Here is a 26,956-nt window from a genome sequence, read left to right on the forward strand (position 1 = left end):
CACCCCGCCTAAACCAGAGCAACACCCTGCCTAAACCAGAGCAACACCCCGCCTAAACCAGAGCAACACCCCGCCTAAACCAGTGTGACACCCCTCCTAAACCAGAGCAACACCCTGCCTAAACCAAAGCAACACCCTGCCTAAACCAGAGCAACACCCCGCCTAAACCAGAGGACACCCACCTAAACCAGAGCGAGACCCCGCCTAAACCAGTGTGACACCCCGCCTAAACCAGAGGGACACCCCGCCTAAATCAGAGGACACCCGCCTAAACCAGAGGACACCCCGCCGAAACCAGAGCAACACCCCGCCTTAACCAGAGGACACCCCGCCTAAACCAGAGCGACACCCCGCCTAAACCAGAGGGACACCCCAGCTTAACAAGAGAGACACCCCGCCGAAACAAGAGCAACACCCCGCCTAAACCAGAGCGGCACCCCGCCTAAACCAGAGTGACACCCCGCCTAAACCAGAGCATTATAGCAGTTATATTCATGTATAAAGGAGCAGTATTATAGTAGTTATATTCTTGTATATAGGAGCAGTATTATAGTAGTTATATTCTTGTATATAGGATCATTATTATAGAAGTTATATTCTTGTATATAGGAGTAGCATTATAGTAGTTATATTCTTGTATATAGGAGCAGTATTATAGTAGTTATATTCTTGTATATAGAAGCAGTATTATAGTAGTTATATTCTTGTATATAGGATCATTATTATAGAAGTTATATTCTTGTATATAGGAGTAGCATTATAGTAGTTATATTCTTGTATATAGGAGGCAGTATTATAGTAGTTATATTCTTGTATATAGGAGCAGTATTATAGTAGTTATATTCTTGTATATAGGAGCAGTATTATAGTAGTTATATTCTTGTATATAGGAGCAGTATTATAGTAGTTATATTCTTGTATATAGGAGGCAGTATTATAGTAGTTATATTCTTGTATATAGGGGGCAGTATTATAGTAGTTATATTCTTGTATATAGGAGCAGTATTATAGTAGTTATATTCTTGTATATAGGAGCAGTATTATAGTAGTTATATTCTTGTATATAGGAGCAGTATTATAGTAGTTATATTCTTGTATATAGGAGCGGTATTATAGTAGTTATATTCTTGTATATAGGAGGCAGTATTATAGTAGTTATATTCTTGTATATAGGAGGCAGTATTATAGTAGTTATATTCTTGTATATAGGGGGCAGTATTATAGTAGTTATATTCTTGTATATAGGAGCAGTATTATAGTAGTTATATTCTTGTATATAGGAGCAGAATTATAGTAGTTATATTCTTGTATATAGGAGCAGTATTATAGTAGTTATATTCTTGTATAAAGGAGCAGTATTATAGTAGTTATATTCTTGTATATAGGAGCAGTATTATAGTAGTTATATTCTTGTATATAGGAGCAGTATGATAGTAGTTATATTCTTGTATAAAGGAGCAGTATTATAGTAGTTATATTCTTGTATATAGGAGCAGTATTATAGTAGATATATTCTTGTATATAGGAGCAGTATTATAGTAGTTCTATTCTTGTATATAGGAGACAGTATTATAGAAGTTATATTCTTTTATATAGGAGCAGTATTATAGTAGTTATATTATTGTATATAGGGGGCAGTATTATAGTAGTTATATTCTTGTATATAGGAGCAGTATTATAGTAGTTATATTCTTGTATATAGGAGCAGTATTATAGTAGTTATATTCTTGTATAAAGGAGCAGTATTATAGTAGTTATATTCTTGTATATAGGAGCAGTATTATAGTAGTTATATTCTTGTATATAGGAGCAGTATTATAGTAGTTATATTCTTGTATAAAGGAGCAGTATTATAGTAGTTATATTCTTGTATATAGGAGCAGTATTATAGTAGTTATATTCTTGTATAAAGTAGCAGTATTATAATAGTTATATTCTTGTATATAGGAGCAGTATTATAGTAGTTATATTCTTGTTTATAGGAGCAGTATTATAGTAGATATATTCTTGTATATAGGAGCAGTATTATAGTAGTTATATTCTTGTATATAGGAGCAGTATTATAGTAGTTATATTCTTGTATATAGGAGTAGCATTATAGTAGTTATATTCTTGTATATAGGAGCAGTATTATAGTAGTTATATTCTTGTATATAGAAGCAGTATTATAGTAGTTATATTCTTGTATATAGGAGGCAGTATTATAGTAGTTATATTCTTGTATATAGGAGCAGTATTATAGTAGTTATATTCTTGTATATAGGAGCAGTATTATAGTAGTTATATTCTTGTATATAGGAGCAGTATTATAGTAGTTATATTCTTGTATATAGGGGGCAGTATTATAGTAGTTATATTCTTGTATATAGGAGCAGTATTATAGTAGTTATATTCTTGTATATAGGAGCAGTATTATAGTAGTTATATTCTTGTATATAGGAGCAGTATTATAGTAGTTATATTCTTGTATATAGGAGCGGTATTATAGTAGTTATATTCTTGTATATAGGAGGCAGTATTATAGTAGTTATATTCTTGTATATAGGAGGCAGTATTATAGTAGTTATATTCTTGTATATAGGAGCAGTATTATAGTAGTTATATTCTTGTATAAAGGAGCAGTATTATAGTAGCTATATTCTAGTATATAGGAGCAGTATTATAGTAGTTATATTCTTGTATATAGGAGCAGTATTATAGTAGATATATTCTTGTATATAGTAGCAGTATTATAGTAGTTCTATTCTTGTATATAGGAGACAGTATTATAGAAGTTATATTCTTTTATATAGGAGCAGTATTATAGTAGTTATATTATTGTATATAGGGGGCAGTATTATAGTAGTTATATTCTTGTATATAGGAGCAGTATTATAGTAGTTATATTCTTGTATATAGGAGCAGTATTATAGTAGTTATATTCTTGTATAAAGGAGCAGTATTATAGTAGTTATATTCTTGAATATAGGAGCAGTATTATAGTAGTTATATTCTTGTATATAGGAGCAGTATTATAGTAGATATATTCTTGTATATAGGAGCAGTATTATAGTAGTTCTATTCTTGTATATAGCAGACAGTATTATAGAAGTTATATTCTTGTATATAGGAACAGTATTATAGTAGTTATATTATTGTATATAGGGGCAGTATTATAGTAGTTATATTCTTGTATATAGGAGCAGTATTATAGTAGTTATATTCTTGTATATAGGAGCAGTATTATAGTAGTTATATTCTTGTATAAAGGAGCAGTATTATAGTAGTTATATTCTTGTATATAGGAGCAGTATTATAGTAGTTATATTCTTGTATAAAGTAGCAGTATTATAGTAGTTATATTCTTGTATATAGGAGCAGTATTATAGTAGTTATATTCTTGTTTATAGGAGCAGTATTATAGTAGATATATTCTTGTATATAGGAGCAGTATTATAGTAGTTATATTCTTGTATATAGGAGCAGTATTATAGTAGTTATATTCTTGTATATAGGAGTAGCATTATAGTAGTTATATTCTTGTATATAGGAGCAGTATTATAGTAGTTATATTCTTGTATATAGAAGCAGTATTATATTAGTTATATTCTTGTATATAGGAGGCAGTATTATAGTAGTTATATTCTTGTATATAGGAGCAGTATTATAGTAGTTATATTCTTGTATATAGGAGCAGTATTATAGTAGTTATATTCTTGTATATAGGAGCAGTATTATAGTAGTTATATTCTTGTATATAGGGGGCAGTATTATAGTAGTTATATTCTTGTATATAGGAGCAGTATTATAGTAGTTATATTCTTGTATATAGGAGCAGTATTATAGTAGTTATATTCTTGTATATAGGAGCAGTATTATAGTAGTTATATTCTTGTATATAGGAGGCAGTATTATAGTAGTTATATTCTTGTATATAGGAGGCAGTATTATAGTAGTTATATTCTTGTATATAGGAGCAGTATTATAGTAGTTATATACTTGTATAAAGGAGCAGTATTATAGTAGCTATATTCTTGTATATAGGAGCAGTATTATAGTAGTTATATTCTTGTATATAGGAGCAGTATTATAGTAGATATATTCTTGTATATAGTAGCAGTATTATAGTAGTTCTATTCTTGTATATAGGAGACAGTATTATAGAAGTTATATTCTTTTATATAGGAGCAGTATTATAGTAGTTATATTATTGTATATAGGGGGCAGTATTATAGTAGTTATATTCTTGTATATAGGAGCAGTATTATAGTAGTTATATTCTTGTATATAGGAGCAGTATTATAGTAGTGTCACGATTCGGCTGGCTGGAGGTGGATCCTCTGTGCCAGAGAGGGATTGGCGTGGACCGTGTTGGTGGACCGGTTCTAAGTTGCTACTGGTATTCACCAGAGCCCGCCGCAAAGCGGGATGGGCTTGCAGCGGCGGTAGCAACCAGGTCGTATCCACCAGCAACGGCTCAACCTCTCTGACTGCTGAAGATTAGTGTTGCTCGCGAATATTCGCAATTCGAATATTATTCGCGAATATCGCATATTCGCGAATTCGCGAATTTCGCGAATATAGCGCTATATATTCGTAATTACGAATATTCGTTTTTGTTTTTTTTCTTCACAGTACACATCACAGTGATCACCCCTCTCTGCTTCCCGCTTGCCCGGTGTAAAGAAGGCTCTAATACTACTGTGTGAGACTGGCGCGCGAAAATTCGCATATGCGAAAATTAGCATATGCGCATTTTTGCATATGCGAATTTTCGCGTATACTAATTTTTTATATGCTAATATTCACATATGTTAATTTTCGCATACGCGAATATTCGCATATGCGAAAATAAAACGATAATATAACGAATATGCGAATATTCGCGAATATATGACGAATATTCGTCCATATATTCGCGAATATTCGCGAATTCGAATATGGCCTATGCCGCTCAACACTACTGAAGATAGGCGCGGTACAAGGGAGTAGACAGGAGCAAGGTCGGACGTAGCAGAAGGGTAGGGCAGGCAGCAAGGATCATAGTCAGGGGCAACGGCAGGAGGTCTGGAACACAGGCTAGGAACACACAAGGAACGCTTTCACTGGCACAATGGCAACAAGATCCGGCAAGGGAGTGCAGGGGAAGTGATGTATAAATAGGGAATGCACAGGTGAACACACTAATTAAGCCTGCTGCGCCAATCAGTGGCGCAGTGGCCCTTTAAATTGCAGAGACCCGGCGCGCGCGCGCCCTAAGGAGCGGGGCCGCGCGCGCCGGGACAAGACCGACGGGGAGCGAGTCAGGTACGGGAGCCGGGAGGCATCGCGAATCGCATCCCGGCTGAGAGAGACATTGCAGCGCACCCGGACAGCAGGTCTGACCGGGGCGCTGCAAATGCAAGGAAGTTGCGAGCGCTCCGGGGAGGAGCGGGGACCCGGAGCGCTCGGCGTAACAGTACCCCCCCCCTTGGGTCTCCCCCTCTTCTTGGAGCCTGAGAACCTGAGAACAAGACTTTTGTCTAGGATGTTGTCCTCAGGTTCCCAGGATCTCTCTTCTGGACCACAGCCTTCCCAATCCACCCAAAAAAAATTTTCTCCTCTGACCGTCTTGGAGGCCAGAATCTCCTTCACGGAGAAGACGTTAGAAGAACCGGATACAGGAGTGGGAGAAACAAGTTTGGGAGAGAAGCGGTTAATGATGAGTGGTTTAAGGAGAGAGACATGGAAGGCATTGGGAATACGAAGAGAAGGAGGAAGAAGGAGTTTGTAAGAGACAGGGTTAATCTGGCACAAGACTTTGAAAGGACCAAGATAGCGTGGTCCCAGTTTGTAACTGGGGACACGAAAGCGGACATATTTAGCAGAGAGCCATACCTTGTCTCCGGGAGCAAAAATGGGGGGAGTTCTTCTTTTCTTATCGGCAAATCTTTTCATCCGGGATGAAGCCTGTAAAAGAGAATTTTGGGTCTCTTTCCATATGGTGGAAAGATCACGAGTCACTTCATCCACAGCGGGCAAACCAGAGGGCAAGGGAGTAGGGAGGGGGGGAAGAGGGTGACGGCCGTACACCACGAAAAATGGGGACTTAGCAGAAGATTCGGAGTCTCTGAAGTTGTATGAGAATTCGGCCCATGGTAGAAGATCTGCCCAGTCATCCTGGCGGGAGGAAACAAAATGCCGTAAATAGTCACCCAGGACCTGATTAATTCTTTCTACTTGCCCATTGGATTGGGGATGATAAGAAGAAGAGAAGTTTAATTTAATCTTGAGCTGTTTACAGAGGGCCCTCCAGAATTTAGACACGAATTGGACGCCTCTATCCGAGACGATATGCGTGGGCAATCCATGAAGGCGAAAAATGTGTACAAAAAATTGCTTTGCCAACTGAGGCGCTGAAGGAAGACCAGGAAGAGGAATAAAATGTGCCATCTTGGAAAATCGATCAACGACCACCCAAACAACTGTGTTGCCACGGGATGAGGGCAAGTCTGTAATAAAGTCCATACCAATCTGTGACCAAGGCTGTTCGGGAACAGGCAGAGGATGAAGGAGACCAGGCTTCTGGCGAGGAGTCTTATCCCGGGCACAGACAGTACAGGCCCGCACAAAATCAACAACATCCGTCTCCAGAGTCGGCCACCAATAAAAACGAGAGATGAGTTGCAAGGATTTTTTGATGCCCGCATGGCCTGCGAGGTGGGAGGAGTGTCCCCATTTGAGAATCCCGAGACGCTGGCGTGGAGAAACGAAGGTCTTCCCTGGAGGAGTTTGCCTGATGGAGGCTGGAGAAGTGGAGATCAGACAGTCCGGAGGAATGATGTGTTGCGGAGAGACCTCTACTTCCGAGGCATCCGAGGAACGAGAGAGGGCATCGGCCCTAATGTTCTTGTCAGCAGGGCGAAAATGAATTTCAAAGTTAAAACGGGCAAAGAACAACGACCTCCTGGCCTGGCGAGGGTTCAGTCGTTGGGCAGACTGGAGATAGGAGAGGTTCTGGGATCAGTGTATATGATAACTGGAAATTTTGATCCCTCCAGCAGATGCCTCCATTCCTCAAGCGCCAATTTAATGGCCAGTAGTTCTCGATCCCCGATGGAATAGTTTCTCTCCGCCGGGGAGAAGGTCCTAGAAAAAAACCCACAAGTAACAGCATGCCCGGAAGAATTTTTTTGTAGAAGGACAGCTCCAGCTCCCACTGAGGAGGCATCTACCTCCAATAGGAAGGGTTTAGATGGGTCAGGTCTGGAGAGCACGGGAGCAGAAGAAAAGGCAGACTTGAGATGTTTAAATGCGTCTTCCGCTTGTGGAGACCAGGACTTGGGATTGGCATTTTTCTTGGTTAAAGCCACGATAGGAGCCACAATAGTGGAAAAGTGTGGAATAAATTGTCTGTAATAATTGGCAAACCCCAAAAAACGTTTGATAGCACGGAGTCCGGAGGGGCGTGGCCAATCTAAGACGGCAGAGAGTTTATCTGGGTCCATTTGTAGTCCCTGGCCAGAGACCAAGTATCCTAGGAAAGGAAGAGATTGACATTCAAACAGACATTTCTCCATTTTGGCATAAAGTTGATTGTCCCGAAGTCTCTGAAGAACCATGCGGACATGCTGGCGGTGTTCTTCTAAGTTGGCAGAAAAAATCAGAATATCGTCCAGATAAACCACAACACAGGAATATAAGAGATCACGAAAAATTTCATTAACAAAGTCTTGGAAGACGGCAGGGGCGTTGCACAGGCCAAAGGGCATGACCAGATACTCAAAGTGTCCATCTCTGGTGTTAAATGCAGTCTTCCATTCGTCCCCCTCCCTGATGCGGATGAGATTATAAGCCCCCCTTAAGTCCAGTTTGGTAAAGATGTGGGCACCTTGTAGGCGATCAAAGAGTTCCGAGATAAGAGGTAAGGGGTAGCGTTTTTTTACCGTGATTTTATTAAGTCCGCGGTAGTCAATGCAAGGGCGTAGGGAGCCATCTTTTTTGGACACAAAAAAAAATCCAGCTCCGGCAGGAGAGGAGGATTTGCGGATAAAGCCCTTTTTTTAAATTTTCCTGGATGTACTCTGACATGGCAAGAGTCTCTGGAGCAGACAGAGGATAGATTCTGCCCCGGGGTGGAGTAGTACCCGGGAGGAGGTCAATAGGACAGTCATAAGGCCTGTGAGGGGGTAAAGTCTCAGCTTGCTTCTTGCAAAAGACGTCAGCATAGTCCATATAAGCCTTAGGAAGATCGGATACAGGGGGAACCACAGGGTCACGGCAGGGAGTACTGGGAACCGGTTTAAGACAGTCCTTGAGACAAGAAGTACCCCAGTTCTTGATTTCTCCTGTGGACCAATCAAGGGTTGGGGAATGGCGTTGAAGCCACGGTAATCCAAGAAGAATTTCAGAGGTGCAGTTGGAGAGGACCAAAAATTCAATTTTTTCGTGATGAGGTCCGATCCACATTAGGAGAGGTTCCGTGCGGTAACGCACGGTACAGTCCAATCTTTCATTGTTAACAGAATTGATGTAGAGGGGTCTGGCGAGACTGGTCACCGGGATGTTGAACCTGTTGATGAGAGAGGCCAAAATAAAATTTCCTGCAGATCCGGAATCCAGGAAGGCCACAGCAGAGAAGGAGAAGGTAGAGGAAGATGTCCGCACAGGCACAGTAAGGCGTGGAGAAGCAGAGTTGACATCAAAAACTGTCTCACCTTTGTGCGGAATCAGCGTACGTCTTTCCAGGCGGGGAGGACGGATAGGACAATCCTTCAAGAAGTGTTCGGTACTGGCACAGTACAGGCAAAGGTTCTCCATGCGGCGTCGTGTCCTCTCTTGAGGTGTCAAGCGAGACCGGTCGACCTGCATAGCCTCCACGGCGGGAGGCACAGGAACGGATTGCAGAGGACCAGAGGAGAGAGGAGCCGGGGAGAGAAACCGCCTCGTGCGAACAAAGTCCATATCTTGGCGGAGCTCCTGACGCCTTTCGGAAAAACGCATGTCAATGCGAGTGGCAAGATGAATGAGTTCATGCAGGTTAGCAGGAATTTCTCGTGCGGCCAGAACATCTTTAATGTTGCTGGATAGGCCTTTTTTAAAGGTCGCGCAGAGGGCCTCATTATTCCAGGATAATTCGGAGGCAAGAGTACGGAATTGGATGGCGTACTCGCCAACAGAAGAATTACCCTGGACCAGGTTCAGCAGGGCAGTCTCAGCAGAAGAGGCTCGGGCAGGTTACTCAAAGACACTTCGAATCTCCGTGAAGAAGGAGTGTACAGAGGCAGTGACAGGGTCATTGCGGTCCCAGAGCGATGTGGCCCATGACAGAGCTTTCCCAGACAGAAGGCTGACTACGAAAGCCACCTTAGACCTTTCAGTAGGAAACTGGTCCGACATCATCTCCAAGTGCAGGGAACATTGTGAAAGAAAGCCACGGCAAAACTTAGAGTCCCCATCAAATTTATCCGGCAAGGATAATCGTAAGCCGGAAGCGGCCACTCGCTGCGGAGGAGGTGCAGGAGCTGGCGGAGGAGAAGATTGCTGGAGCTGTGGTAATAGCTGCTGTAGCATCACGGTCAGTTGAGACAGCTGGTGGCCTTGTTGCGCTATCTGTTGCGACTGCTGGGCGACCACCGTGGTGAGGTCGGCGACAACTGGCAGTGGGACTTCAGCGGGATCCATGGCCGGATCTACTGTCACGATTCGGCTGGCTGGAGGTGGATCCTCTGTGCCAGAGAGGGATTGGCGTGGACCGTGTTGGTGGACCGGTTCTAAGTTGCTACTGGTATTCACCAGAGCCCGCCGCAAAGCGGGATGGTCTTGCAGCGGCGGTAGCAACCAGGTCGTATCCACCAGCAACGGCTCAACCTCTCTGACTGCTGAAGATAGGCGCGGTACAAGGGAGTAGACAAGAGCAAGGTCGGACGTAGCAGAAGGTCGGGGCAGGCAGCAAGGATCGTAGTCAGGGGCAACGGCAGGAGGTCTGGAACACAGGCTAGGAACACACAAGGAAACGCTTTCACTGGCACAATGGCAACAAGATCCGGCAAGGGAGTGCAGGGGAAGTGATGTATAAATAGGGAATGCACAGGTGAACACACTAATTAAGCCTGCTACGCCAATCAGTGGCGCAGTGGCCCTTTAAATTGCAGAGACCCGGCGCGCGCGCGCCCTAAGGTGCGGGGCCGCGCGCGCCGGGACAAGACCGACGGGGAGCGAGTCAGGTACGGGAGCCGGGATGCGCATCGCGACCGGGCACCTCCCGCATCGCGAATCGCATCCCGGCTTAGAGAGACATTGCAGCGCACCCGGACAGCAGGTCTGTCCGGGGCGCTGCAAATGCGAGGAAGTTGCGAGCGCTCCGGGGAGGAGCGGGGACCCGGAGCGCTCGGCGTAACAAGTAGTTATATTCTTGTATAAAGGAGCAGTATTATAGTAGTTATATTCTTGTATATAGGAGCAGTATTATAGTAGTTATATTCTTGTATATAGGAGCAGTATTATAGTAGATATATTCTTGTATATAGGAGCAGTATTATAGTAGTTCTATTCTTGTATATAGCAGACAGTATTATAGAAGTTATATTCTTGTATATAGGAGCAGTATTATAGTAGTTATATTATTGTATAATAGGGGGCAGTATTATAGTAGTTATATTCTTGTATATAGGAGCAGTATTATAGTAGTTATATTCTTGTATATAGGAGCAGTATTATAGTAGTTATATTCTTGTATAAAGGAGCAGTATTATAGTAGTTATATTCTTGTATATAGGAGCAGTATTATAGTAGTTATATTCTTGTTTATAGGAGCAGTATTATAGTAGATATATTCTTGTATATAGGAGCAGTATTATAGTAGTTCTATTCTTGTATATAGGAGACAGTATTATAGAAGTTATATTCTTGTATATAGGAGCAGTATTATAGTAGTTATATTCTTGTATAAAGGAGCAGTATTATAGTAGTTATATTCTTGTATATAGGAGCAGTATTATAGTAGTTATATTCTTGTTTATAGGAGCAGTATTATAGTAGATATATTCTTGTATATAGGAGCAGTATTATAGTAGTTCTATTCTTGTATATAGGAGACAGTATTATAGTAGTTCTTTTCTTGTATATAGGAGCAGTATTATAGTAGTTATATTCTTGTATATAGGAGCAGTATTATAGTAGTTATATTATTGTATATAGGGGGCAGTATTATAGTAGTTATATTCTTGTATAAAGGAGCAGTATTATAGTAGTTATATTCTTGTATATAAGAGCAGTATTATAGTAGTTATATTCTTGGGTATAGGAGCAGTGTTATAGTAGTTATATTCTTGTATATAGGAGCAGTATTATAGTAGATATATTCTTGTATATAGGAGCAGTATTATAGTAGTTCTATTCTTGTATATAGGAGACAGTATTATAGAAGTTATATTCTTGTATATAGGAGCAGTATTATAGTAGTTATATTATTGTATATAGGAGCAGTATTATAGTAGTTATATTCTTATATATAGGAGCAGTATTATATTAGTTATATTCTTGTTTATAGGAGCAGTATTATAGTAGTTATATTCTTCTATATAGAAGCAGTATTATAGTAGTTATATTCTTGTATATGGGAGCAGTATTATAGTAGTTATATTCTTGTATATAGGAGCAGTATTATAGTAGTTATATTCTTGTATATAGGGGGTAGTATTATAATAGTTATATTCCTGTACATAGGAACAGTATTATAGTAGTTATATTCTAGTATATAGAAGCAGTATTATAGTAGTTATAGTCTTGTATATAGGGGCAGTATTATAGTAGTTATATTCTTGTATATAGGAGCAGTATTATAGTAGTTATATTCTTGTATATAGGAGCAGTATTATAGTAGCTATATTCTTGTGTAAAGGAGCAGTATTATAGTAGTTATATTCTTGTATATAGGAGCAGTATTATAGTAGATATATTATTGTATATAGGAGCAGTATTATAGCAGTTATATTCTTGTATATAGGAGCAGTATTATAGTAGTTATATTCTTATATATAGGAGTAGCATTGTAGTAGTTATATTCTTGTATATAGGAGCAGTATTGTAGTAGTTATATTCTTGTATATAGGAGCAGTATTATAGTAGTTATATTCTTGTATATAGGAGCAGTATTATAGTAGTTATATTCTTGTATATGGGAGACAGTATTATAGTAGTTATATTCTTGTATATAGGAGGCAGTATTATAGTAGTTATATTCTTGTATATAGGAGCAGTATTATAGTAGTTATATTCTTGTATATAGGAGCAGTATTATAGTAGTTATATTCTTGTATATAGGATCAGTATTATAGTAGTTATATTCTTGTATATAGGAGCAGTATTATAGTAGTTATATTCTTGTATATAGATAGCAGTATTATAGTAGTTATATTCTTGTATATAGGGGCAGTATTATAGTAGTTATATTCTTGTATATAGGAGCAGTATTATAGTAGTTCTATTCTTGTATATAGGAGCAGTATTATAGTAGTTCTATTCTTGTATATAGGAGCAGTATTATAGTAGTTCTATTCTTGTATATAGGAGCAGTATTATAGTAGTTCTATTCTTGTATATAGGTGCAGTATTATAGTAGTTATATTCTTGTATATAGGAGCAGTATTATAGTAGTTCTATTCTTGTATATAGGAGCAGTATTATAGTAGTTCTATTCTTGTATATAGGAGCAGTATTATAGTAGTTCTATTCTTGTATATAGGAGCAGTATTATAGTAGTTCTATTCTTGTATACAGGAGACAGTATTATAGTAGTTATAATCTTGTACATAAATGGCAGGATTATAATAGTTATATTTTTTATAGTATATAGCAGTTATAAAATTATAGTGTACACTGGGGTGGTTTTATAGTGTTGCTCACGAATATTCGCAATTCGAATTTTATTCGCGAATATCGCATATTCGCGAATATAGCACTATATATTAGAAATTATGAATATTCGTTTATTTTTTTTCACAGTACACATCACAGTGATTATCCCTCTCTGTTTCCAGCTTGTGTTGTGTAAAGAAAGCTCTGATACTACTATGTGAGACCTCCGGGCAAATATTCGCGCATATTGATCCCTCCCTTCTTTTAGCTTGTGGGCCAATGAGAATGATGCAAATACAGTTGTTGGAGATTAGCAACATACATATAAAGTTCATAAATTTTCACATATGCGAATTTTCGCCTATGCGAAAAAAAAGCGAATATTACGCATATGCGAATTTAGCGAATATATGACGAATATTCGTCCGTATATTCGTGAAATATCGCGAATTCGAATATGGCCTATGCCGCTCAACACTATGGTTTTATAGTACTTACTGATAGCTCTGCTAACCTAGCAATTTCTTAAATAAGTTGATATAAGAAAACCCACAACCTTTTGATCCTGAACCAGTATTGATTGTTAATGGAATTGTCCAGGATTAGGAAACGTTGGCAGTTTCCTCCCAAATATAGCACCACACCTTTCTGCAGTTAGTTGGCGGTATTGCAGCTCTCATTTATTTAGTGGAATTTTTAATCGAGACTCAACTCATGGACAGATGCGGCGCTTGAAGAAACTTTGACAAGCCCTGTAATACTTAAAGGGGTATTCCAGGAAAAAACTTTTTTTTTATATATATATATCAACTGGCTCCGGAAAGTTAAACAGATTTGTAAATTACTTCTATTAAAAAATCTTAATCCTTCCAGTAGTTATTAGCTTCTGAAGTGGAGTGTTTTTTTTTCTGTCTAACTGATTTCTGATGACTCACGTCCCGGGAGCTGTGCAGCTCCTATGGGGATATTCTCCCATCATGCACAGCTCCCGGGACGTGACATCATCATTGAGCAGGTTAGACAGAGAATTTCAGACGCTAATAACTATTGGAAGGATTAAGATTTTTTAATAGAAGTAATTTACAAATCTGTTTAACTTTCCGGAGCCAGTTGATATATATATATAAAAAAAAAGTTTTTTCCTGGAATACCCCTTTAACTCCATGTTCGCTGGTTAGGGGGAGTTGCAAGCATTCGGCGTGTTTCTACAGGAATAGTAAAGAGATTCCCAAGTTTTGGAGACCCTCATCCTTTTTGGACTGAATCGGTAGCCACCCGTATAGGAGCACACACTTATACCGTCTCTGATCAGTGGAAAAAGTCAGAAAAACAAACAACTTTTCCATGTAAATTAGTCCAGCCAAAATAATATAAAAATAAAAAATACACCGTGAAACATTCATTCTAATAAACTAAAAAAAAAGGTCAGTCTAGAAAATTCTCCAAACATGTCAATAATCTTTATTATGATTCATACCTCACACTTTCTTTCCTAAACAACCCCCCACCACTTGTACTACTCCAAGACGCCACTAGAGGAAGCCTTGAGCATTTCATTTCTTGTACTCTACATCACCCCCGGTGGACAGTTTTATATATATATATATATATATATATATATATATATATATTATATATAGACTTTCAGCTCTAAAAGTCCCACGTTGTGTACTGTACGGGTTATGAGAGTTTTATGATCCCCGATAGCTCTAACACGTCTCTTTATATCTGATATATTTTGACAAAAGGACCAGATAGTAGCTCAGCGAGAACGGCGCCGAAACAAGGAGCATTTATCAAACCCTTGAATCGTTGCTTTTTCTCATTCCCTTGTGTCAATATTGTCTGTTGGATCGAGCGCAATAAATCGGTGCCAGCTAATGACCTGAGGAAATACGGCGCGGCCGACGAGTCCGGCAAAATTAAAGAGAAATTCTATTTGGGATGTGATATTTACGCAGCGGCGATTCCATACGATGGGTGTGAACGGGCGTGAAATTTAATTGTGTTCTAGTCGGAAAAACCGACACAGTGTCACGGACTTTTCCTGTAGCCGCACTCATCCCGACTCCACAAAACAATTCACCCCCCTCCCCTGCCCTTCCCCTCTCATTTGTCAAAGTCAAAATTGAGCCGTTGACAAGGGTTAATTTGGCTAACGCGAATTAACCCTGACATCACCGAAAGGGGTGGCGGAACGTTCCTTATAGTTCAGTCCGAGCTTCCCCCTGATTACTTTGTAGGCAGGTGCAGCTTAAATCTCGGAAAAGCTGAACACCCGAGGATACATTGTATCTAATAGGTGTAACATTCTAATAGTGGCGTCTGTTGGTATCCACATTTAGGATGTGATGTAGCAGAGGTGACAAAGTTTGACAGATGACACATTGCGTTATCAGTGTTTCCCAACCAGGGTGTCTCCAGCTGTTGCAAAACTACAACTCCCAGCATGCCCGGGCAGCCGAAGGCTGTCCGGGCATGCTGGGAGTTGTAGTTTTGCAACAGCTGGAGGCACTCTGGTTGGAAAACACTGCATTATCACAATCAGTTCTGCTACATCTGTATGTGACCTGATCTTACTCCTCCTGCCTGGCATTTTTCTGCCTCTGTAGGTGTCTGCAGCAATATATATATATATATATATATATATCTCAAAATGTATAAATATCTATCTATATATACATATATATATATATATATATATATATATATATGTGTGTGGATATATATATATATATATATATATATATATATATTTATATATATATATCCCTAAATGTGAATATAAATATACACACACACACACACATATATATATATATATAAACCTGCAAAAATAAAAAATATTCCAGACGGGTCAAGAATGTTTTATTTCCATTGCCAGAATACAAAAACACTCCTGCCTGTGATGCCCGATACCTGAAACCGCATCGAGAATATTTTTGAAAAACAATGACATTATTTTTTTTTTCTATACGTGCAATCATTTTTATTTATTTTTTATAATTTTTTTTTTTTTTTTGCTCTTGCACTGTGTGGTCTACGCAATTTTTTTTTTAGCTTTTAACTCAAGAGAAAGTTATTTTGAACCAGTGTTTATTTTTTCAAGCCGGCTGTTGCAAAACTACAACTACCAGCATGCCTGGAAAGCTAAAAAAAACAACACATAGCTACATACTTCCAAGAACAGTGCTCCCCCTTTGCTCCTCAGGTTGTGTGCGGTACTGCGACTCGACTTTGTTTTTACTTCATCGGTACTGAGTTGCAATACCACAGGCAGGCTGAAGACAGGAGTGGCGCTTGTTTGCGGAAGAAAGTCGCTATGCTTTTTTTTCTGACAATTTTTTTTAAGGCGTGAGATGTGCGTAGGACGCATATGGAGCACGTTTCGTATGTCAGCTTTGGCGAGACATGATGGGAGTTGTAGTTTTGCAACAGCTGGAGAGCCACAGATTAAAGCAGTGTTTCCCAACCAGGATGCCTCGTGCTGCTGCGAAACTACAACTCTCAGCATGCCCGGACAGCCGAAGGCTGTCCGGGCATGTTGGGAGTTGTAATTTTGCAACAGCTGGAGGAACACTGGTTGCAAAACACTACTTTAGTATGGGAACATCCATCTTAAAATGTTGACGCACAGTATAGGAATCGCCGATTGACTTCCTATTAATCACTACTTTTAGGTACATTGGTAAGCAATGGGTAAAATAAGTAAATAAGTGAAATAATAAAGAAAAAAAGAAACAATAACAAGATACATTCCGGAGCCGAGCAGTAAACCACGGGGGGCACTTACCACCGAGAAGTTCTGCGCGGTGCAGTTGTTCCCACTGAAGTTGCAGCTTTTTAACATCTCGCTCAACTGGTGCCCGGTGCGGTTGACTATTTCCAGCATGTTGGCGGCGGGGTACACTAAATCCGATTCCCGGTGGCCGTCCCGGTCTTTCGGGGGGAGTCCGGTCAGGTTGGCCAAGTGGTAAATGTCGGCGTCGGAGAGGGCCGAGTGCCGGAAGCGGTTGATGTTACAGATGGTGACGGCCGGGAAGATCATCTCGGCCGTCACCTCCTCGTCCAGCGAGGTGACGTGCGGGTGTTCCAGGTAGTACAAGGCGCACTTCGCCGCCTGGTAGAGGAAAAACAGCAAGGAGGCGCAAAACGCCAGCGCCCACAGGCTCTGCTTGACGCCCACTTTGCCCGTCCGGAAGATGTGCCGCAGTCCATGGAGGGTACTGGTGCTGGCAAATCCGGCAAAGTCCCGGGTGGCGTTGGGTACCTCGTCCCCGATCAAGCTTTCCCTTTCTCCTTCCTCTTTTTCCTTCTGGCTCTCATCCTCGTCTGCAAACTTGATCTTGCAGACTATCTCGATGGGCATTGGCAATCAAGTTTTTCGCGAAACAGGGTTTAGGGGAGGGGGGGGGGCGGGGAGGGGGGGGTTCTCTGAAACCAAGGAGCAACCCCTGTGCCCCGTTCCCCTCGACACGTCCCGGATCACTCCAATTCCAGAACACTTTGGTAGGAGAAGACAGGAAAACACCCAAATAACCAAAAAAAAATTAACAAATCCTACTGGTTCCTTCTTCCCCTCTTCTTCTTCTTCTTTTTCTCCGCTCCCTTCTTTCTTGGAAGATTTTAAAGGCAGAATGTGGAGAATCCAAGCAATAAGAAAAGAACGATTTGGAGGAAACGCCGGGCACGAAGGAGCAGGAGGCTTTTTCCGCTCCTAAGAGCTGTTCAATTCTGCACGGTCCTTCTGCGCTTTAAAGGTTTCTCTCCCAGTGACTTTGCTTATCTGGGCGAGCGCAGCTGCGAGAGGGATAGAAATCTCCTCTTCTTTCCTGCTTTCTCTCCCAGCACAGGCAGCGAGCATTTAAACAAGTGCTAAGACAATCCCCTGTCTGAGAGATGGAATGGGATCCCCATATCACAAGAGAGGAGAGGAGGAGGAGGAGGAGGAGGGGAGGGGATGGGGGGTGAGTATGTGTGTGATAGAGCAATATAAATCTGAATGAAATGCCTTAAGCAGCACTGGGCAGTGAGTTGCAGGCAGGCGGAGTGAGGCGGCAGCACACGATGTGCTCCAGTCTGATCGCCACACTTGTTTGAATAACAGTATTGGGGATTCTGAGCGCTCGCCGGTGGCTGCAAGGGCCGAGCCAAAAAAACCCTACCGGTCTGCCTGATCTCCGCTACTGAGACTGGGGGGGGGGGGGCATCACCCTGGGTCTGCAAAGAGAAATTGTCACAGCAAATAATACAAATAAAACAATATGAACCGATACATTACCACGAATTAAAAAAATGTATGTTAGTAAAAAAAAAAAAAATGTTAACGAGAAATAATAATACATAATAATGATAGATAAACATAGTAGTAGTGATAATAATAATAATATCAAAAATGATGATAAATTATAAAAATAATAAAATAATAATAATAACAACAGTTATAATAATAATAATATTATTAATAATAATAATAATAATAATAATATACAATAAAAAAAATATATAATTAAATAATAATAATACATAATAATGATGGATAAACATAGTAGTAGTGATAATAATAATAAAATAAAAATTACAAATTATAAAAATAATAAAAAATAATAACAGTTATTATAATAAGAATATTATTATTATTATTATTATTATTATTAATAATAATAAAAATAATACAATAAAAAAATAATATAATTAAATAATAATAATACATAATAATGACAGACTAGTGGTGCCCAAACTGTGGCCCTCCAGATGTTGCAAAACTACAACTCCCAGCATCCCCGGACAGCTGTTGGCTGTCCCGGCATGCTGGGAGTTGTAGTTTTGCAACATCTGGAGGGCCACAGTTTGAGGACCAATGTGATAGATAAACATAGTAGTAGTGATAATAATAATAATAAAATTAAAATTATAAATTATAAAAATAATAAAAAATAATAATAACAGTTATAATAATAATAATAATAATATTATTATTATTATTATTATTATTAATAATAATACAATAAAAAAATAATATAATTAAATAATAATAATAATACATAATAATGATAGATAAACATAGCAGTAGTGATAATAATAATAAAATAAAAAATGATGATAAATTATAAAAATAATACAAAATAATAATAACAGTTATAATAATAATAATAATAATATTATTAATAATAATACAATAAAAATAATATAATTACATAATAATAATACATAATAATGATAGATAAATATAGTAGTAGTGATAATAATAAAATAAAAAATTATGATAAATTGAAATACAAAATAATAATAACAGTTATAATATTTATAATATAATAATATTATTATTATTAATAATAATAATAACAATACAATAAAAAATAATATAATTAAATAATAATAATAATAATGATGATGATAATAATAATAAAATAATAAAAATAATGATAAATAATAAAAATAATAAAAAATAATAATAACAGTTATTATAATAATATTATTATTATTAATAATAATACAATAAAAATATACATAATTAAATAATAATAATAATGGTGATAATAATAATAATAAAATAATAGTAATAATAATAACAATAATAATAATATTGATAATTATTATTATAATTAATAATAATACAACAACATAATAAAAACAATAATCATCATGTTTTATTGCTTCCTCAGCTTCCCTCTTCTTGGTGGGCTTGACCTACATTCTCTACCTTTGCACTGTTTGTGCTTTGTGTAAACTGAAAAAATATCTTTGAATAAGCAATTTGGCAAAAAAACATTATATTAAAAATTATAGAGTAATAATAATAAAGTGGATTTCCATTTAATTAAGAATTAAAATAAAGAAAAGTATATTTTAATGAGTCAGTGGTCAAGTCCTTGGGAAAAAATTTGGGAACTCACCCAAGATTTCTTCTCAAGGGCTGGTCCTGTGGGACTTTGCTAATGGGAATGGTGTTCCTGCTGTGAAAAAAGTGCAGGAGCTCAGTTCCCATGCATTCCTACAGGACTTGAGTCCTGCTTATCTGTATCACCCTGAAGAATAGAATTTCCTTGCTGACTTTTCGGAGTGGGGTCCAGGTGGTTCGCAGTGCTCCAGAATCTACACCTATAACTGCAGACATTAAAAAATAATGTCTCTGCAAGATTCCATCCGATTTCTCCAGGGGATGGAACGTGTTCATTGTTTCGGCAAAATAGAATTCTTGCAAGGGAACTTTCAAAGAGTGAATTAGAAAGCAGAATCCCAGTGAGGTCAATGGGAGGATGCTGCAAGCACAGTGCTCTCTGCTGCCACCTCTGTCCATGTCAGGAACTGTCCAAAGCAGGATAGGCTTTGCTATGGGGATTTGCTCCTACTCTGGACAGTTCCTGACACAGACAGAGGTGGCAGCAGAGAGCACTGTGGTCAGACTGGAAAGAACTACGCAACTTCCCCTAGAGCATACAGCAGCGGATAAGAAAGGATTAACCCCTTAAGGACTCAGACAATTTAATTTTTACGTTTTCATTTTTTCCTCCTCGCCTTCTAAAAATCATAACTCTTTTATATTTTCATCCACAGACTAGTATGAGGGCTTGTTTTTTGCGCGACCAGTTGTCCTTTGTAATGACATCACTCATTATATCATAAAATGTATGGCGCAACCAAAAAACACTATTTTTGTGGGGAAATTAAAACGAAAAACGCAATTTTGCTATTTTTGGAAGGTTTTGTTTTCACGCCGTACAATTTATGGTAAAAATGACGTGTGCTCTTTATTCTGAGGGTCAATACGATTAAAATGATACCCATGATAACATACTTTTCTATTATTGTTGCGCTTAAAAAAAATCACAAACTTTTTAACCAAATTAGTACGTTTATAATCCCTTTATTTTGATGACCTATAACTTTTTTATTTTTCCGTATAAGTGGCGGTATGGGGGCTCATTTTTTGCTCCATGATCTGTACTTTTTTTTTGATACCACATTTGCATATAAAAAACTTTTAATACATTTTTTATATATTTTTGAAAATAAAATGTATTAAAAAAGTAGGAATTTTGGACTTTTTTTTTTTTTTGTTCACGCCGTTCACCGTACGGGATCATTAACATTTTATTTTAATAGTTCGGACATTTACACACGCGGCGATACCAAATATGTCTATAAAAAAAATTTTTTACGCTTTTTGGGGGTAAAATAGGAAAAAACAGACGTTTTACTTTTTTATTGGGGAGGGGATTTTTCATTTTTTTACATTTTTTTTTTACACTTGAATAGTCCCCATAGGGGACTATTTATAGCAATACCATGATTGCTAATACTGATCTGTTCTATGTATAGGACATAGAACAGATCAGTATTATCGGTCATCTCCTGCTCTGGTCTGCTCGATCACAGACCAGAGCAGGAGACGCCGGGAGCCGGACAGAGGAAGGAGAGGGGACCTCCGTGCGGCGTTCTGAATGATCGGATCCCCGCAGCAGCGCTGCGGGCGATCCGATCATTCATTCAAATCGCGCACTGCCGCAGATGCCGGGATCTGTATTGATCCCGGCACCTGAGGGGTTAATGGCGGACGCCCGTGAGATCGCGGGCGTCGGCCATTGCCGGCGGGTCCCTGGCTGCGATCAGCAGCCGGGATCAGCCGCACATGACACGGGCATCGCTCCGATGCCCGCGGTTATGCACAGGACGTAAATGTACGTCCTGGTGCGTTAAGTACCACCTCACCAGGACGTACATTTACGTCCTGCGTCCTTAAGGGGTTAAAGGGGTACTCCGCTGGAAAACATTTTTTCTTTTTTTAATCAACTGGTGCCAGAAAGTTAAACAGATTTGTAAATTACTTCTATTCAAAAATCTTAACCCTTCCAGTACTTATCAGCTGCTGTATGTTTCACAGAAAGTTCTTGTCTGACCACAGTGCTCTCTGCTGACACCTCTGACTACTGAGGAAAGGGTTACATTAAATAACCCTGAAACGCGTCTAGTCCACTTGGGCATGATCACTGGCATATCTATTTTATATATTGTGCATATCCACCAAGGCTGGTTCATCGCTTTTAAACTACTAAGACCATCAGGACATCCAGTCCGACACCAGTCCGGTCCACCATTGCCAACTACCTCCAGTGCAACGAACTCGGCTCCAGCAGCTGACGTCACACGCCGACAACACGAGGTGAGCCCCTCGTATCCAGTGTATGGCCCTGATTACATCTAACCAGCGGTGAGGACTCTCCATCTCTAGCGCCTGCCAGCGCCAACGTCCTCCCGGCGATCTGCAATCACCGGCGCCTGCCAGCGCCAATCGCCTCCGCTCTTACCAGGACCTCACTGGACTTTACCAACACCATCTGGGACGTTGCACAGAGGGCGCAGTGTACCGGCACCATCTACACACTGTGAAAGCAGCGCTTTTTGCCCAGGCTGCTGCCTAAAGGATCGGTAATATGCATTTGAAAACTGTCATAAATTGTTGAATACATTGTGCAGCGTGCACGTAGATATTAGCGGTTAAATATCAGCTGCACTCACTATATGCCAGTGATATTAGCATGCCATAACATTATCTTAATTTTTGGTATTATTGTCATTTTATATTTTTCATGTACATTATAACCTAAAGGTTGTTTTTATTGTATATTGTATATGTTCTTCTCACATGGGCCCTGTGAGAAGTAACTAACTACAGTCTATTTATCCTATCTTATTAAACTGTTTATACTATTATCATTGAAGCACGATCCAGACAATCATTCATTTAATATTTCTCATTTAATTATCCATACCATCATTTACTCACTTAGAAGGTCCGGGCAACTTTTTTCTATAGATTTGTAAATTACTTCTATTCAAAAATCTTAACCCTTCCAGTACTTATCAGCTGCTGTATGTTTCACAGAAAGTTCTTGTCTGACCACAGTGCTCTCTGCTGACACCTCTGTCCATTTTAGGAACTGTCTAGAGTAGGACAGGTTTTCTATGAGGATTTGCTCCTACTCTGAACAGTTCCTGACATGGACAGAGGTGTCAGCAGAGAGCACTGTGATCAGACAAAAAGGAAATTCAAAAAGAAAAGAACTTACTGTGGATCATACAGCAGCTGATAAGTACTGGAAGGATTAAGATTTTTTAATAAAGGTAATTTACGTATCTGTTTAACTTTCTGGCACCAGATGATTAAAAAAAAAAATGTTTTTCAGTGGAGTACCCCTTTAACCCCTTAAGGACCCAGGACGTCTGGGGACGTCCCCGCACAATGGGCTTTAAGGACCCAGGACGTCCCCGGACGTCCTGGCGTTCTCTGGTCCCTGCCGTGCGCCGGGCAGAGATCGGAAGCGGATGCCTGCTGAACTGGTTCAGCAGGCATCCAGGGCAAACGCCGAGGGGGGCCATGTCTGCCCCCCATGTCGGCGATCGTCGCAAATCGCGAGGGAAATCGCCCCTGTGATCTGCGGTGATACCGGGCTGATCGGGTCTCTGGGACCCGACCACCCAGTAATTTTGCATTATCCTGGCTGTCACAGACAGCCAGGACCATGCTGGAGTATAGGAGCGAGGTGGCAAGCCTGCCACCTCCTCCTATTCCCTGCGATTCCTAACCGACCAATCGCAGGCGGGGGTGGGGGCGGTTACTTCCTCCCGTCCTGCCCGGTCCCTGGAAGTCCGGAGAGAACGGGAGGAAGACCGGAGGACGCGGTGGCGGACGGTGGAGTGCTGGGGCCCGGCCCCGGTACTTACCTCGTCCCTGAAGACCCGGATCCCGGCGGCGGAGACGGCAGCGGTGGTGACAGGTGAGTTGATCTTCGGCGGCGTCACGGGACCTTTGGAGCAGTCCAGACTGCCGTAAAGCTATCTGGACTGCTCCATCTGGTCCCCTTACACTACAACTCCCAGCATGCCCAGAGAGCCCTTGGCGTCTGGGCATGCTGGGAGTTGAAGTTTTGCAACATCTGGAGGTCCACAGTTTGGAGACCACTGTGCCCTTCCAGATGTTGCAGAACTACAACTCCCAGCATGCCTGGACAGTTTTGGCATACTGGGAGTTGTAGTTTTGCAACACCTGGAAGGGCACAGATTGGGAACCACTGTATTAGTGGTCTGCAAACTGTAGTCCTCCAGATGTTGCAAAACTACAACTCCAAGCATGCAGGGAGTTGTAGTTCGGCAACATCTGGCTCTAAAGATGTTGCCGAACTACTACTTCCAGCATGCCTGAGAATGCTGGGAGTTGTGGTTTTGCAACAACTGAAGGCACACTGGTTGGGAAACATTGTCTGTTTCCTAACTCAGTGTTTCCCAACCCATGTGCCTCCAGCTGTTGCAAAACTATAACTACCAGCATGCACTGATAGACTGTGCATGCTGGGAGTTGTAGTTTTGCAACAGCTGGAGTTCCCCCCCCCCCCCTGTGAATGTACAGGGTACATTCACATGGGCAGGGGGCTTACAGTGAGTATCAGGATGCAATTTTGCGATGCAGCTAATTTTGCGCTGCAGCTAAAAATCGCAGCGGGAAACTCGCTGTAATCCCCCGCCTGTGTGACTGTACCCTAAAAACACTACACTACACTAACACAAAATAAAATAAAAAGTAAAAAACACTACATATACACATACCCCTACACAGCCCCCCTCCCCTCCCCAATAAAAATGAAAAACGTCTGGTACGTCACTGTTTCCAAAATGGAGCCTCCAGCTGTTGCAAAACAACAACTCCCAGTATTGCCGGACAGCCGTTGACTGTCCAAGCATGCTGGGAGTTTTGCAACAGCTGGAGGCACCCTGTTTGGGAATCACTGGCGTAGAATACCCCTATGTCCACCCCTATGCAAATCCCTAATTCAGGCCTCAAATGCGCATGGCGCTCTCTCACTTCGGAGCCCTGTCGTATTTCAAGGCAACAGTTTAGGGCCACATATGGGGTATCGCCGTACTCGGGAGAAATTGCCTAACAAATTTTGGGGGGCTTTTTCTCCTTTCACCCCTTATGAAAAGGTGAAGTTGGGGTCTACACCAGCATGTTAGTGTAAAAAAATAAATTTTTTACACTAACATGCTGGTGTTGTCCTATACTTTTCATTTTGACAAGAGGTAAAAGGGAAAAAAGCCCCCCAAAATTTGTAATGCAATTTCTTCCGACTATGGAGATACCCCATATGTGGGCGCAAAGTGCTCTGGGGGCGCACAACAAGGCCGAGAAGGGAGAGTGCACCATGTACATTTCTGCTATGAACGCTTGCAAAAATGTGAAATTTGGGGGGAAACACACATTTTAGTGAAATTTTTTTTTTTACGTATGCAAAAGTCGTGAAACCCCTGTGGGGTATTAAGGCTCACTTTATTCGTTGTTACGTTCCTCAAGGGGTCTAGTTTCCAAACTGGTATGCCATGTGTTTTTTTTTTTTTTGCTGTCCTGGCACCATAGGGGCTTCCTAAATGCGACATGCCCCCCGAGCAAAATTTGCTCTCAAAAAGCCAAATATGACTCCTTCTCTTCTGAGCATTGTAGTTCGCCCATAGTGCACTTCAAGTCAACTTATGGGGTACCTCCATACTCAGAAGAGATTGGGTTACAAATTTTGGGGGGTATTTTCTGCTATTAACCCATGCAAAAATGTGAAACACCTGTGGGGTATTAAGGCTCACTTAATTCCTTGTTACATTCCTCAAGGGGTCTAGTTTCCAAAATGGTATAGCATGTGGTTTTTTTTTTGTTGCTGTTCTGGCACCATAGGGGCTTCCTAAATGCAACATTCCCCCCAAAAAACATTTCAGAAAAACGTACTCTCCAAAATCTGTTAAAGTAGAATATGTAGAATATGTCACGAAAAAACAGTCTCGGAATCAGAAGGATAACTAAAAGCATTCCAGAGTTATTAATGTTTAAAGTGACAGTGGTCAGATGTGCAAAAATGGCCGGGTCCTAAGGTGTAAAATGGCCGGGTCCTTAAGGGATTAAGATTTTTATATAGAAACAATTTACAAATCTGTTAAACTTTCTGCCACCAGTTGATTTTAAAAAATGTTTTCCACCGGAGTACCCCTTAGAAGCCTGGTTTCATTTATCATTGTCTTTACAATTCTTTTTTCCTGCTTGTTTTGAATGATTTTCCAACTTGGAAGGTCTTTATTTATGATTGTTTTTGTGTTTTTTTTTCTTTTCATTTTGTATTTTTGGACTTAAAGGAGATCGGGGATAAGTGTCGGATCACTGGGGGATCCGATTGCTGGGAATCCCCCCCCTGCCGTGATCTCCTGTACGGGTCCTGGCTCTGCCGTGTCTGTCTCGTGCAGGAGGCCTATCCTTTGGATAGGGGATAAGATGTCTAAGGCCGGAATACCCCTTTAACTTTTATTGTAAAACAAATTAGACTCTGATGGGAGTTGTAGTTTTGCGCTGCCGTGCAGGGTACATTCGGATACTTTTCTTTATCTACCACCTTTTATGGAAATATGTCTTTTTCCCCCCATTTTTAGTATGTATTTTTAACAGTTTTAAACGCTTGTAAGAAGAAATCCCCTTGGGGTGAAGCATTTTTGATAATTCGGGGTAGACCTCATGGACCTTCTATCTGCAGCATTACTGAACAAATCAACACCTGTAAAAATCTCAATATCTCTGACTCCTCAGGCATCACTCCTTGCACTGAATGGCAGCTAAATAACCTTGTGTAAAAAAAATGGTCAGAAATTGTATTCAATAAAACAATTTAAAGAAATTGTGCTGGATTCAGAGTGCTTTGGTGTAATTCCCGCTTGACAGGAAGTTGTGTAGTTCTCTCATTATTAGTGTGGTGTTGTCTCAGAAGTTCCCAGCTCCTCCCTCTCTCCTGACAAAAAGTTGTGTATTCCTCTCATTGTTAATGTGGTGTTGTCTCAGCAGTTTCCAGCTCCTCTTTCTCTTCAGACAGGACATTGTGTAGTTCTTTCATGGTCAGTGTGCTGTTTTCTCAGCAGCTCCCCAGCTCCTCCCTCTCTCCTGACTGGAAGTTGTGTAGTTCTCTCATGGTCAGTGTGGTGTTATCTCAACAGTTCCCAGCTCATCCCTCTCTCCTAACAGAAAGTTGTGCAGTCCTCTCATTGTCAGTGTGGTGTTGTCTCAGCAGCTCCCTGGCTTCTCCCTCCTGATAGAAAGTAGTGTGGTCCTTTCATT

The 26,956-nt window shown here is 40.2% G+C and overlaps 1 protein-coding gene across 1 annotated transcript in view; it reads right to left on the reverse strand.

The window, feature by feature from the left end:
• Window positions 1–17,757, reverse strand: part of ASIC4 (acid sensing ion channel subunit family member 4) — a 381,325-nt gene extending 363,568 nt beyond the window's left edge. Inside the window, exon 1 of the mRNA XM_056536790.1 lies at window positions 16,610–17,757. Coding sequence (XP_056392765.1) covers window positions 16,610–17,185 — 576 coding nt within the window. The 5' untranslated portion in view covers window positions 17,186–17,757. The remainder of the gene's footprint in view (window positions 1–16,609) is intronic.
• Window positions 17,758–26,956: the final 9,199 nt, after the last annotated feature.

The sequence above is a fragment of the Hyla sarda genome, chromosome 8 (assembly GCF_029499605.1).
Source record: "Hyla sarda isolate aHylSar1 chromosome 8, aHylSar1.hap1, whole genome shotgun sequence".
Classification (NCBI taxonomy): Eukaryota; Metazoa; Chordata; class Amphibia; order Anura; family Hylidae; genus Hyla; species Hyla sarda.